Source organism: Cnephaeus nilssonii (assembly GCF_951640355.1).
Source record: "Cnephaeus nilssonii genome assembly, chromosome: 20".
Classification (NCBI taxonomy): Eukaryota; Metazoa; Chordata; class Mammalia; order Chiroptera; family Vespertilionidae; genus Cnephaeus; species Cnephaeus nilssonii.
In genome coordinates, this window is record NC_137091.1 from 48,740,242 (window position 1) to 48,754,773 (window position 14,532).

The 14,532-nt window shown below is 49.5% G+C and overlaps 2 protein-coding genes across 2 annotated transcripts; both read right to left on the bottom strand.

Annotated features, from left to right (window-relative positions):
* Positions 1 to 176: 176 nt before the first annotated feature.
* On the bottom strand, positions 177 to 5,818 carry LOC307115949 (uncharacterized protein). The gene is made up of 7 exons (XM_079799522.1): positions 5,700 to 5,818; positions 3,620 to 3,658; positions 3,134 to 3,217; positions 3,001 to 3,028; positions 2,575 to 2,612; positions 2,098 to 2,135; positions 177 to 451 (listed from the first exon to the last, which is right to left on the bottom strand). Exons 1-7 carry the CDS (start codon positions 5,797 to 5,799, stop codon positions 308 to 310), a joined length of 471 nt encoding a protein of 156 aa, XP_079655648.1. The 5' UTR covers positions 5,800 to 5,818; the 3' UTR covers positions 177 to 307.
* Positions 5,819 to 7,600: 1,782 nt separating this feature from the next.
* TARM1 (T cell-interacting, activating receptor on myeloid cells 1) lies at positions 7,601 to 13,783 on the bottom strand (the record flags this gene model as incomplete). The annotated part of the gene is made up of 5 exons (XM_079799824.1): positions 13,654 to 13,783; positions 12,419 to 12,451; positions 11,995 to 12,300; positions 11,381 to 11,677; positions 7,601 to 7,608 (listed from the first exon to the last, which is right to left on the bottom strand). Exons 1-5 carry the CDS (start codon positions 13,655 to 13,657, stop codon positions 7,601 to 7,603), a joined length of 648 nt encoding a protein of 215 aa, XP_079655950.1. The 5' UTR covers positions 13,658 to 13,783.
* Between the last annotated feature and the right edge of the window lie 749 nt (positions 13,784 to 14,532).

Consider the following 14,532-nt stretch of genomic DNA (forward strand, 5'->3'; position numbering starts at 1 on the left):
GTCCGTCCCCAGCCTCCCTCTCTTCCCCAGAGGACCGGCTGATAGCACCTGGCTCCCGTCCCCAACCTTCTCATCACATGGTTGGTCTTCCTGGCAGTGACAACCCCCGTCCTGAGTCCTCTCTCAGCGTATCACTCTGCCAATGATATCTGCCACTTACAAAAATAAATGTTACTTTCTTAGAAGGAGGAAGCAAGTCTGAAGTGGAGATTGAGGAAAGGTTTCCTCATTTGCCTAGGCCCCCAAGGGCCCTCTGCCCCATCGCCCACCCCCTTGTTGGAGGTTCTTCCTGGTGCCAGGTCTCCTGCTACATCTTGAGGGCCGAGTACACGCAGGTTTCCGGGGGCTGCGGCACCCGGCTGGAGGGGCCCGCGCTCAGGGCCCTGGTGTTCAGCTCAGCGTACGTCACTCCCTGAGGTTCCTCAGCTCTTGACACCTGCGATCCTTCATCCTGCAGGGAAGCGAGAGAAGAGGGCCAAACCTTCCAGGGAGGAGCACTTACTTCATGGTGAGGACTGGGCGGTCATGGTAACCGGCTTTCCAGGGCCCCGCCCCAGAGCCTCCTACTCCTCAAGCCTTTGTGAGGTCCCCCCTCTTTTTTTTTCCTTTTAATCCTCACCCAAGGATGTTTTTATTGATTTTTAGAGAGGAAGGGGGAGAGAAAAACATGGATGTGGGCTAGAAACATTGATCCAGTTGCCTCCTGTGTGTGCCCCAACCAGGGATCAAACCTGCAACCTAGGTATGTACCCTGACCAGGAATCGAACCCTGACCCCTTCGGTGTACTAGATGATGCTCCAACCAACTAAGCCACTGGCCCAGGCAGGTCTCCTCCCCTCTTGAGGGTTAGCCGGACCTAGTGTCTTACATCTATCAAAGGAATGTAGCAAAAAAAACGAAAAAAAAAAAAACACCAAAAACACCCAAATGACTGGATGTTATGTCAAAGATGAGCGAATGAAGGACTGTGCCTTCTCTCATGCCCACTTCTCTACTGTCCCAGGCTGTCCCAGGCTCGCTCACGCTGATGAAGCCAGCTTCCATGTGAGGAGCTGCGCCACGGAGAGGCCCCTGCGGCCAGCGTGGTCTCTGGCCAACAGCCAGCAAGGAAGTGAGTCCTGGCAACAGCCACCTGGTGGGTGTGGAGGCACGGCCTCTCCGAGCGAAGCCCCCTTCAGCCCTGGCCGGCCCGCCCCTCACAGCTCTGTGACCCCGCGGGAGACCCGCTCGGCCGCTCCAGGTCCTCGCCACAGGTAGGTGGACCGATGGTGCTTTAAGCCGGTGTGTTTAGGGCTGACTTGTTACGCAGCAATAGATCATTTATACAAACAGTTACCAAAATGAGTGTTAGTAGGAAACCCTCAGGATCGGAAATCCGTAGGGACAGAGCAGGTTAGTTATTGCCAGGGGCTGGGAGGGGGGAGGAGGGAATGGGGCGTGACTGTACCAAGGGCGTGGGGGTCCTTTGGGGGAAAATGTCTGGAACTAGATAATGGTGCTGTGGCTCAACATTGTGAGCTTACCAAATGTCGCTGAGTCGTACACGTTACAACAGTGAGTTTTCTGTTATGTGCATTTTGACACAGTTTTTTAAAAATTGAATTGTAAAGGGAAAAAAATAAGGGTTACTTCTAACATTGCTACTGATAACTGATGCAGGGTCTGCTCTGTGGAGTACAGTGTGGCAAGTGCTTTACAGAGGGATCTTACCATATTTTCATCAAGAGGTGGGATTAGCCCTGGCTGGTTTGGCTCAGTGAGTAGAGCATCAGCCCACAGACTGAAGGGCCCTGGGTTCAATTCCAGTCAAGGGCACGAACCCGGGTTGCAGGTTCACCCCCGCACTGTGAGCTCATGTAACCATCCCGTCATTCCTATGAGGAAGTGCACCCCACTGAGGGACTGGGAAGTGTCCTCACAAAGGCATCATGGGACGAGGGTCCCATGGCCAGAGTCGCATAGATGCGTTCAGACCCGGTTCTCCTGGAATGCAGAGGAAGGGCTGGGGCAGATGAAGCAAAGGCCCAGACCGTTAACAAAACTAAAGGGGGGCCATGGAGAGCCGGGACTGAGCGAGGGGCTGACGGGAAACTCACCAGGGCAGGAGGGCAGCTCTTCATAGCTGGAGACGCGTCTGGAAGGGAGAGGATTCTACCATTTGTTCACTCCCAGCTCCAGGGGTCATGTCTACACACACATGCGCACAGCTACACATGTACTAGTATACTCACATAATGCACATGTGTGCACACACTAATGCAGGTATGCATGCAGTATTCACATATACACACTCATACTTATATGCACACAAATATCCAAACTACTCATGTGCACAAACATACAAACCACACAGATACACACATGCATACTCACACAGTGCACACATTGGTACTCGTTCTGAATGTGTACATGTATGTGTTCACATGAATATGTACCCAGTTACATGTGCAGACACACGCATACAGCAACCATGTGTGCACGCACCACATGCCTGCATCCCATACTCCTATACACATTTACAAGCAGAACACACAGACCACCCCCACCGCCGTTTTCTTTCCCGGGTTGATTACCTGTCACCACTTCTTCAGCTTTCTTAGAAGAATGGGAGCTGAGAGAGAGAAACAGTGAAGTATTGGAGATCAAGGAAGTTGGGGGGAGAAATCAAGATCCTGTGTGGGAGGAGGTGAGACGCAAAGAAAGTCACCCGTCTCTCCACCTCCTCCCAGCTCAGACGCCCCCACTCAGGTCTCCAAGTCCCCACATGCTCAGGGAGAAGGAAGGGGTTGGGGTCAGCACGGCCATGAGGAAAGAAGCTGAGGAAAGGACACTGAGTGAGAAGTGGAGGATGGTGGTAAGAAGAGAGGACATAGAGATTCGGGTGGTCATGGGAGCTGGTCTGGGGCACATAAAAGGCTGAAGTAACAAAGAAGACGAAGTAGCCCAGGGAGCGAGGGAGGACCTGTGAGGTGTTGGCTGATGGGATTTGAGTGGCCTACCTTTTGGTCATCTTTTTAAGAGCTGCCCCTGGGGATGAAAAAAGAGAAGGGAAGGGATGAACCCTGTGGTGTTAGCTTTGTCGTTACGTTTCCCCCACTGCCCCCAGAAGACTCAGCCGCTGCTCTGACTCACCACAGCAGGTGTATTTGCAGATGAGGAAGGCTGCGAGGAGGAAGAGTAGGGGGAAGATGACAATGAGGATGATTTCAGTGGTTCCTGTGAGGGGAGAGCAGGGGAGAGGCCCAGTTGGTTTCCCGAGACCTGTTCTGATGCCTATCTATGTCTATCATTGATTGTGTTCCTGGGACATGCTGGGAACTCACTACACCTCTCATACTCACAAGTATCCCGGAAGAGAGAGAATGATGCCCATTTTACAGAGGCACAAGCTGAGGGTCAGAGAGCTCAAAGGTTTCCATAGGCACCCAACTACTGAGTACCCACAGCTAGGACTCCAACCCCAACCACCTTGAAAGACGTTAAATTGAACCACAATCTTCTGGCATCACCAAAATATAGAGAAGCATCCATGAGGACGTTCCCAGCAACAGAGAGCTCTCTGGGAGCCTCATCCCGTGTTTGAAGGACTCTGTATCCCAGAACGGTCTCTTCTCTTACCTAGTGTCACTCCTGCTATCTTGGGAGGCTCCGTTTCATCTAGAAGACAGAATTCAAGTTGCAGAACAACCATCGCAGTATACCATTGGTATGTAATTTTTAAAGTCTATATCGCAGAGGTATACCTATATTGTAAGCGTATTAAAGACATGCACACGAATGATAACACCAAGGTCAGGGTGGACGTTTCCACCGAAGGGGCAAGATCACGGGCATGGTGTGGGGAGGAAAAGAGGATTTCATTTGTGGGAAGAAAGCGACTTGTAGCAAATATGACTAAATGGGACAAGTGTCATTCTGGGTGGTGATGCATGACTATCTGTTACTATTTCTTGTCAGTTAGGTACCGTATTTTCCGGCGTATAAGACGACTGGGTGTATAAGATTTTTCTGGGTTAAAAAGTCGTTTCATATTCCGGAAAATATGGTAGTCCAGTATATCTAATCCCATTAATATAGTCCAATATACCATATTTTCCGGCGTATAAAATGACTTTTTAACCCAGGAAAATCTTATACGCCCAGTCATCTTATACGCCAGAAAGTACGGTAATGTTTTTCAAATTTCCAAAAGGAAACAAATATATATAGTATAATATATATATAGGATATATGGTATATATTACAATAATTATAACTGAGATAGTCTCTCTGTGTGTATACACTGAGTGGCCAGATTATTATGATCTCTGAACGCATAATAATCTGGCCACTCAGTGTACTTCTCTTGAGCACCTCATTTATTTGATATCAAAGATACTATAAATCAGTCCTGGCTGGTTTGGCTCAGTGGATAGAGCATCTGCCTGTGGACTGAAGGGTCCCAGGTTCGATTCCGGCCAAGGGCACATGCCCGGGTTGCGGGCTTGATCCCCAGTACGGGGCGTGCAGGAGGCAGCCAATCAATTATTCTCTCTCATCATTGATGTTTCTATCTTTCTCTCCCTTTCCCTTCCTCTCTGAAATCAATAAAAGTATATATATATTTTTTAAAAAAAGATACTGTAAATCATGCACCTGATCAGTTTTCCCCTTTGCACTGGCTGACAGAAAGCTCAGGGCAAATAGGTGGTTGATCTCCAGCAAAAGTCTAGAATACTTTTGGTGCCCATTGGAGATACAAATACACTGAGTGGCCAGATGATTATGTGTTCAGAGATCATCATAATCTGGCCACTCAGTGTATATGTATATATAATATATATAATAGCCCTGGCCGCTCAGTGTATATGTATATATAATATATATAATAGCCCTGGCCGCTCAGTGTATATGTATATATAATATATATAATAGCCCTGGCCAGTTAGCTCAGTTGGTTAAAGCACATGCCAGTATGCCAAGGCTGTGGGCTTAATCCCCAGTCAGGGCACATACAAGAATCAAGCAGTGAGTGCATGAGTATATATATAAAACCCTAATATATATATATATATATAGGGTGCCACTCGGCTGACCAACGGTCGCCAGACACGGCTCACAGCTGGCGAGCGCAGCTGCAACACGAGCCTCTCCTGACGACGCCGCCAGAGCAGCGGCCCTACCAGGGAGCAGCAGGCACAGTGGGGCCGGGATGAGCAGGGCAGCACAGCACCCAGTCTGGGCTCAGGCTCCCCGCCCCCCCTGGGCTGCCTGCCACTTCACACACTATGACATCCCCTGAGGGGTCCCGGATTGTGAGAGGGTGCAGGCCCGGCTGAGGGACCCCACTGGTGCATGAAGTCGTGCACTGGGCCTCTAATATATATATAACACATGCTGATTGGTAATATTTCTCTGGAGGACCCAGGATAGCACAGCTGGACAGAATTCTCTTACATCAGATGCAGCTGTGGTTCCAGGATAAAGGGAGTATCTCGCCCATTTTCTGTAGTGCTGCTGAGGACAAAATGGTAAGAACCCAACCTAGCGTGTGTTGAGTGCCTACTCACATACCCCACATTTCATCTTGCCCACAGCCACGTGGCTGTTTTGTGACCCTGCTGCACGGAGAGGTTGGAGTAGAGGAAGCGAGGGTTTTGTTTTTCACAGATAAGCAAACTAAAGCTCGAAGAGGTTATTGAGCTGCACCAGGTCACACCTGTGAGGAGCGGAGTGTGGGTGGAAACACGTCCCGGCGATGCTAGCTCTGCGTATGTGACACTCTCCGTTGCTTCATCGTCCACGGTTGTGGCGTCCATGCCTTGTGTGCCTTGGAGTTTGCAAAATAGAAGAAAACTGACCTGAGATCCCGGGAGCGCCCCTCCTTCAGTCCGTGCTTCAAACGGAGTGGCCGCAGGGAGCTCACCGTTTCCTTGCAACCGTCCCACCACACATTTCCTCTGTTCCCCACGCTCCCGCCTCAGGGCCTTCGCTTCTCTACCTCACCAGGCTTGGCTTCCTTCTCAGAGCACCGCCAGGAAGCGGGGTGCTAGTCATCACAACAACTCCTGTACACTCTCAGCCCTCCCCGCCTGCTGCGCCCCGCTTTCTGCAGAGCCAGAGGCGGCATTGAACTCACTCAAGTTCAGAAGGAGTGAATAACTGGGAAACTGTGGAGACAGAATGAAGATAATTTTTTTTCTTCTCTTCTGTCGGGATTACTGCCGCCCACCTTGCTCGGCCTCCCGCCTGGGCCAATCAGGTGACCCTCACATCTCCACAAGTTCAACGTGCTGGTGTGGAAGCAGGTCAGGGTTCTGGTCCCACAATGGCTGCATACAACTCGGGCTTATGAAAGGCTCTGGGGAAACCCAAAGGGAACCCTTGGCCTGTTTCAGTGATGTACCCTGCACCTGCCCCCAATCATCTGCCCTCCAAGCACACCCCCACCGACATCCTCCTCCTCTTTCCTCAGTGTGACCCCTGGTGACACTTTTCAGGACTTGGGCAGCAGCTGGAAGGTGTAGGTTGAGCTTGACAACAGCCACCTGGGCCGTTCCAGGTCACCTTTTATATCAGCATCTGCACGTCAGACGCAGCAATAACTATGAGCATCGAGTAGGAAACTCACAAGGTTCCTCATATGCCAGAATAAATGCAGGAATGGAAAAAACTATTAGCAGTTGTTGAATAACCAAAAGTATTTAAAAATTCCTCTTGTAGAGAGCAGATCCAACGTATTATGTCTTTCTTCCCATTTTGCCTCTTTAATTTCAGAGAGGAAGCGAGAGGGAGATAGAAACATCAATGATGAGAGAGAATCATTGATTGGCTGCCTCCTGCATGATCCCACTGAGGATCAAGCCCACAACCCGGGCATGTGCCCTGACCAGGAATCCAACCATGACCTCCTGGTTCATAAGTTGATGTTCACTGGCTGGGATTTCCTCTCTGTTTTGTCACCCCTTTTGGAAAAGACCATCTCATCTGTGCTTAAGCTCATCACATATGATTGAACTGAGTTAGAGAGACAGACACACACCTCTGGCCTTTGTAGAACCTGCAAGACCTTCAACATCATATAATTTCCCACTGATCTTCCTAGTGAATAGCAATGATGAGAACATTTACCATTATTATGAGAGGGAGACACGTTCTCTGGCCTACTGTTTTCTGGAAAGTCTTCCATTAGGAAAGTATTCCTTGATAAGACTCAGAATTCAGAGGGAGAAGTTTTGGATGTTCATGATGATGATAACAGCAAATATTCATATGGCATTTGCTACGGAAAGCATTTAGGTAAAATGACTCATCAGAATATTGCCATGAGTCCATCATATTAGGTGCTACTATCAACCCCATTTAACAGATGAGAAAACTGAGGCATAGACAGGCTAAGTAATCTGGAAAACGGGTTATTCGTTATGGGCCCCAACTAAAACCCAAATGGTTGTTATAATTATTTGCAAAACAAAGCTCCCTTCACACCATTCCCAACCATGGGGCCATTTACCCAGGTGATGGGTGATTGTTTCTTTTCAAGTGGTTCAGGTTGTTTGAATGTCCTCCCCACCGCCCCCCCGCAATATCTATTCCTGGAAGGAACATTGACTATCTTTCCTATTGACCTAGAAAACAGAACGGGGCAAAGGGACCATAGAGCAGGAAAGGTGTCCCAACGACCAGGACTTGCTGCCTCACCTTGGGCTCCATGGCCCCAGCATGGGGTAGAGAGAACGTTCTCCCTGTTGTCAGTAGTCTCCACACCAGTATTAGCGCCCCGAGTTTCCTCCTATGGCTAGGGGTCTAATTCTGTGGCAAACACCTTTGCTGAGCACATCCCCCTCGTTAGATGCTCTAGTCCCCTGGTCGGCAAACTGTGGCTCTCAAGCCACATGCGGCTCTTTGGCCCCTTGAGTTTTTAGCAAAGGCCAGCTTAGGAGTACCCCAATTAAGTTAATAAGAATGTACCTACCTATATAGTTTAAGTTTAAAAAATTTGGCTCTCAAAAGAAATTTCAATCGTTGTACTGTTGTTATTTGGCTCTGTTGACTAATGAGTTTGCCGACCACTGGTCTAGTCCAACAGGCTATAATAACCACATACCACAGGCTGGGCAACTTACAAATATCAGGCATTGTCCAGTCACAGTGCTGGAGGTTGGAAGTCAGAGGTCAGGGTGACTTCTGGGAGGCAGACTTCATCCATCCTCACATGGCACAATTGGACAGGGAGCGCTCTGGGGTCTCTTCTATAAGGGCACTAATCCCATTCACGAGGGCTCCATCCTCATGACCTGAGCACCTCCCAGAGGCCGAACCTCCAAATACCATCACATTGGGGCACTAGGATTTCAACACATGGATGTGGGGAGACACAGACATTCAGATCATAGCACCAGAGAATAGCACCCTTCTTTCTCTTTGGAACTGCTCATTCCCCCAGGACGGAGTGGGGGGTTTTCTTGCCTCACCCTCCAGTGAGCAAGTCCCCACAGTTGAGCCAGAGGCCGAATTGACCAGGACCATTCACAGTCCCTCCCCAGCTCTTTGAATGGGGTCTGGGAAGGAGGGTCCGTCCCCTCTCCAAGGATAGAACTTGGGAGCTACAGAACTCGTCTCTTGAAAGCCTTGCTCTCTGCCCAACAGAGGAAGCTAGTCCAGACTCAAAGAGTGAGACAGACACAGTAGGAACACACGTGTCAGGAAAAGAATCAGGCAGGACGTCAGTCTGTGCTTCTGGTTTCTGAAGCCCACTGGCATCCATGCATTTCCCATAATTCACTAGTTCATTATCCTGTGGTTTCCAACCAGGTGTGACGTGGCCTCCCAGGGAGCACATGGCAATGTCTAGAGACATTTTGGTTGTCACAAGTGGCAAGGGAGACATGTAGTGAGTAGGGGTGAGGGATGCTGCTAAACACCCTTTGAAACACAGCAGTGTTCCTCCCCCCTCCCCCAAAGAATTATCCAGCTCAGTAAATATGTCAGCAGTGCCAGGTCGGGCACCGAATGATCCCATTAATTCTGTGGACCCATGTATTTAGCCTCCCCTCCACACTCTTTCTAGGCTACGTCCAAGTAGATTTTTGTCACTTTGCAATGAAGTGTCTTGTTTTGTTCTTGTTAATCCTCACCTGAGGATATTTTTCCATTGATTTTTAAAGAAAGTGGAAGGGAGGGAGGAGAGAAACAGAGAAACATAGATGTGAGAGAGAGCCATCGTTTGGTTGCCTCCCGCACGCACCCTGACCAGGGCCGGGGATTGAACCTGCAAGCAAGGTACATGCTCTTGACTGGAATCAAACTCGGGACCCTTCAGTCTGCGGGTCCACGCTCTATCCTCTGAGCCAAACGGGCTAGGGCAAAAATACAAATACTGTATGAGTCCACTTATAAGAGGTGTTTATACTAGTCAAACTCATAGAGACAGGAAGTAGAATGTGGGTGCCAGGGACTGCGGGAGGGAGAATGGGGAGTTGTTGTTTAATGGGGACAGAGTTTCAGTTTTGATTGGCAGGGGGTGCAATCAGGTGTGGGGCTGCAGGTGGATGGCAGGCCGGCCCCACCCCCTGGTCAAACTTCCGGTTGAATTCCTGGTTGAGGGAACAATTTGCATATTAGCCTTTTATTATATAGGATAGCCAAAATATGGAAACAACCTAGGTGTTCATCAATATATGAATGGATCAAGCAGACACAGAAATATACGTGTGTGTGTGTGTGTATGTGCGCTAAACAAATGAACAAACTAAACAAACAGACTCATAAGATATAGAAAAACTGATTGTTAGAGGGTTGGGTGATGGGAGTATGGGCAAAAAGGTGAAGAGGGTTAAGAGGTGCAAACTTAACAGTTTTCATATAAGTAAGTCATGGGGATGTAAAGTACAGCATAGGAAATACAGCCAATAATCCTATATAATAAAAGGCTAATATGCAAATTGTCCCCTTGGGAGTTCGACTGACCAGGAGTTTGACCACCCACTATGACGTGCACGGACCACCAGGGGGCCGTGCAGAACGAAGGAAGACCCCGGCCGGCGGCCAGCAACTGGCAGCGGGGAGAAGGAAGGCCCCAATTGGCCCTGATTGCCGGCCAGGCCTAGGGACCCTACCCATGCACGAATTTCGTGCACCGGGCCTCTAGTATCATAATAACTTTGTATGGTGACAGATGAATAGTGGACTTTTTGTGGTGATCACTTTGTAAGGCATATAAATGTGAAGTCACCCTGTGTTGTACACTTGAAACTAATATCTTGTATATAAAGTATACTTTAATTTAAAAGAGCTTTACAGCACTAGCCAGTTGGCAGGTGGTTAGAGCATCAGCCCAAGGACTAAAGGTCCCAGGTTTGATTCCAGTCAAGAGCATGGAGTTGCAGGCTCAATCCCCAGCCCTGGTCAGGGTGTGTGCTGGAGGCAACCAATCAATGTGTCTCTCTCACATTGATATTTCTTTCTCTGTGTCTCCCCCTCCCTTCCACTCGCTCTAAAAATCAATGGAGGAAAATATCCTTGGGTGAAGATTAACAAAAAAAAGTTTTTTAAAAAGAAAAGAGCTTTACATTCCAGAATTTTTAAAAGTGGTTAAAATGGCCGAAACCGGTTTGGCTCAGTGGATAGAGCGTCAGCCTGCGGACTCAAGGGTCCCAGGTTCGATTCCGGTCAAGGGCATGTACCTTGGTTGCGGGCACATCCCCAGTAGGAGGTGTGCAAGAGGCAGCTGATCGATGTTTCTCTCTCATCGATGTTTCTAACTCTCTATCCCTCTCTCTTCCTCTCTGTAAAAAATCAATAAAATATATTTTTTTAAAAAAGTGGTTAAAATGGTAACTTTCATATTACGCTTTTTTACCACGACTTTTAAAAATCATCCCTTTAAAAAACAGTCCAGGCAGGAAAAGAAAACCTCCACTTGGTTGAGCTAAAAGGCATGAATGGTAGAGAATGAAAATGAAGCGCATCTTTGCGGAGGCCTCTGAGTGTCTGGGAAAGGTATTTCCCAGGCCCTTTCCTATTCTCCCTCCTCCTCTACCTTCTTTCTGGAACCTCCTACTATATATCTCTAGAAGGTATCATGCACACTTCAGTCTAAATGAGTGGTGGCCTGCCAGGCAGGGACTTTGTGGTTAGATCTTATTTCCTTAGTGGGGCCAGGTATCACAGATCCCCCAGCCTCCAGTCTTGTCATCCGCCACCACGCACACTCGCTCTGTTAGCAGAAGTTCCTGTCCATTCCTCCACAGGATCCTGGCCCTGACTTCCTTTCCCCCACGTGACTTTCCCAAGCTCCAGAGTCCTGTAGTGACGGAGCCTCCCTCCGATGTACTCCAGGTGGCAGAACGTCCGCTGGCAGATAACCCAGCCTTCGTCCCCCGATGGTCAAGACCTTACCTGTCACCGAGATGGCGAGCTCATCGCTGGGCTCCGAGGCCCAGAAAGGAGTCCTTGGTTGGAAGTACACACAGCTGTAGTCCCCAGTGTCCCTGCCTGTCACACTGGGGAGGGAGAAGTCTGCCTCCATTCCTACTGGACCCTGGAGCTTTATGGGAGTTGAAGTTCCTTCCTTCAGCAGAGCAAACATGTGAGGTTCGATCACATGCCTGGGCTTCTTGCACTGCAGAGTCACGTTCTCTCCTGCAGGCACCTCACCCCTTTGGTGGGCGTGGAGGGAAGGTTTAGGTAAATTGCCTGTAAGAGAAGGAAGCTCAGAAGTCATGGGCAGAAGCCTTGGGTCTGCGCTCAGCTTGTTGTCCTGGCAGGTTCCCAGGGAGTGTGGGAAGTGACAGACGCCTGACCTCACCCTCTTTCTGCTCTGACTCCAGGAAGGAGAGGTCCCTCCGACAAGCCCTGGATGGAGGCAGGGCCCTCAGCTCTGTTCCTGTCCTTCTCCGTCTCACCTCCCGTCTACACTGGAGGGGAGACCCCTGCTCCTCTCTCATTCTCTGGATCCCCCCTCGTCCCTGTCCTGGGGAGATGGTGTGTCATTCTGAGCACCCTGTGCTCACCTGTCACCAGTAGGAGAAGGATGTCACTGGGCGGCGACCTTCTTTTGGGGTTCTCTCTTCTGTAGTATCCACAGGTGTACTCGCCAGCGTCACTGGTTTGTAGGTCAGTGAGGTGAAACTCTGCCAGGCCCTCTGGGGAATCAGGAGATGGCGAGGACTCCAAAGGAGCATTGTTCTTTCTGAGAGCAAACTTCATGTCTCTGAAGTCGACCTCCCCAGTGGGCGTGGAGCATCGCAGTGTCACATGACTATTGGCAGGCAGCACCCAGCTGGGCGAGGCCCGGATGGAGGGCCTGGGAAGTGATTCTGGAAGGAAGGAGAGTCCAGGCTGGGCTGATTTACTCACCTGCTCTTCTGAAGAAAGAGGAGGGTGAGGGGACTTTGGAGGGAAGGAGAAGGAAGGCTTTCCTTTAGAAACACTCACCATCTCTTCTTAGGTCTTGGCCAGCACACAGCCCTGCAAAGGAACCGTCCGTGAGACAGGCTCCTGCCTGGAGCCCACGTCATCACCCTGACCTGGTCCTTGAGGGACCACCCAGGGCTTTTGCTGCGAATGGACCCCTCATCATCCTGTTCCCCTTCTGTTCCAACTCCCTCCCCGAGAACCCAACTGGCATCACAGTCTATTCGCAGCTTCTGTTAGTGGCCTGGGCTGCTCTAACAAATCACCGCACAGCTCCTGGCTCATCACAGCACAGTGTCTCATCCTGCCATTCGGTCTGTGTGAGAAGTCCAGCATCGGGGTCTCACTGGCCACAATCAGGATGCCGGCAGGATTGCATTCCTTCTGGAGGCGCGAGGGGAGAATCCATCCCCTGCCTTCCTTAGTCTCTAGAAGTGCTTGCATTGGCTTGTGGCCTCTTCCCTATCTCATTTTACTTTTATTTTAATCCACACCCAAGGATATTTTTTCCGTTGATTTTAGAGAGGGAAAGTCAGAGAGAAATATCGATATGAGAGAAACACATCAATTGGTTGCCTCCTGCATGCGCCCTGACCATGCCCCAGACCAGGAAGGAGCCTGCAACTAAGGTACATGCCCTTGACCAAAATCGAACCCAGAACCCTTCGATCTACAGGCCAACACTCTATCCACTGAACCAAACTGGCTAGGGTGCCTCTTCCCCCTTTGCACCCAGCAAAGGTTGGCGAGTCTGACTTCCTCTTCTGCCGCTTTCTACTACTTTAAGGACCATTGTGATTGCATTGGGACCAACCAGGTAATTCAGGATCCTCTCTCTCAGTCAGGTCAGCTGCTTAGCAACTTGGGGTCCATCTGCCACCTTAGTTCTCCTTTGCCACCGAAGGAGACGTATTCACAGGTTCCGGGAATCAGGACGTGGACAACTTCGGGGAGCCTCTACCTTTCTCACTTGTCCCACCTCTCCTCTCACAATGCCCCATGATGTTGGTGGCCTTGCTATTTTCCTCCAGAACTGACCCACTTCTCCCCATCATTCATCCTTTTTTATTGAACTTATTGGGGTCACATTGGTTAATAAAATTATGTAGGTTTCAGGAGTACAGTTCTACAATACATCATCGATATATTGTGTGTTCACCAACTCAAGTCTCTTTCCACCACACCTCATCTCCCCTTTACCCTCTCCTACCTCCCCCCCACCTCCCTTTCCCTCTGATTCATCATCCATCCTTTACCCATCTTATTCTTCTACCATATCTTGCCATGTTGTCTCTAGATTTCATGGTGGAGGAGACAAGGGACACGACCACCTCTGAATGTCTCTATCACCCCAAGTGGTCGCTGAGGTGTCTCCTGATGTGTCAGCATTGTAGAGGGCAAAGGATCCCCTGGTGCTGTCGATTCTAGACCGTGAAAGACATCACATGACAAAAGCCATTTGGAAAAAAACACCTCGGTTTTACTGACAATTGTTATTCCTTATGCCCTTGGGGAAATTTATATCTGGAGTCACTAGAACTTGCACCCCTTGAGGGCAGAGAATATATCCTTGGTGCCTGGGACTGCCTAGATTTCAGCAAAGATTCGATAATTTCATGTTGACTGACTGAGTTAAAGCCTTATGAACAGGGAGGGTCATTTGCAAAGATTTTTGATGAACAGAAATAGCAATGATCTCCCCAAACCCCCTCTCAGCACAACACCATACCCACCCACAGCAACTGAGAGGGAGAAAGAGGTGGTGAGACCCCAAACCTATGTCAAAGGTATCAGCTGCTGAAGACCTGGTCCTTTGCCCTCGGGTGTTCCTTCCTGCTCTCACAGGATGCCTACGTGCGTCTCTGGCTCTACCATCGGCCATGGGTAACCTCCCTGGTGCTCCAGAGCAAATATCAACAATCCAAAATCCATATGACTCGGAGGAGTGATGCTTATGTCCCCCACCTTTCCCATCTGGTGGCTGTCCTTACAGCTCTAGACCAAACTGGCCCCAAGAAATGTGCTTTTAGACACCAAGGTAGGTGGTCTCATTTGATTAGCTAGAACAGTGATTCTCTACAGGGGACAGTGGGCCACATCCTAGCAACTTGCAAATACACAATACAGTATCGTTA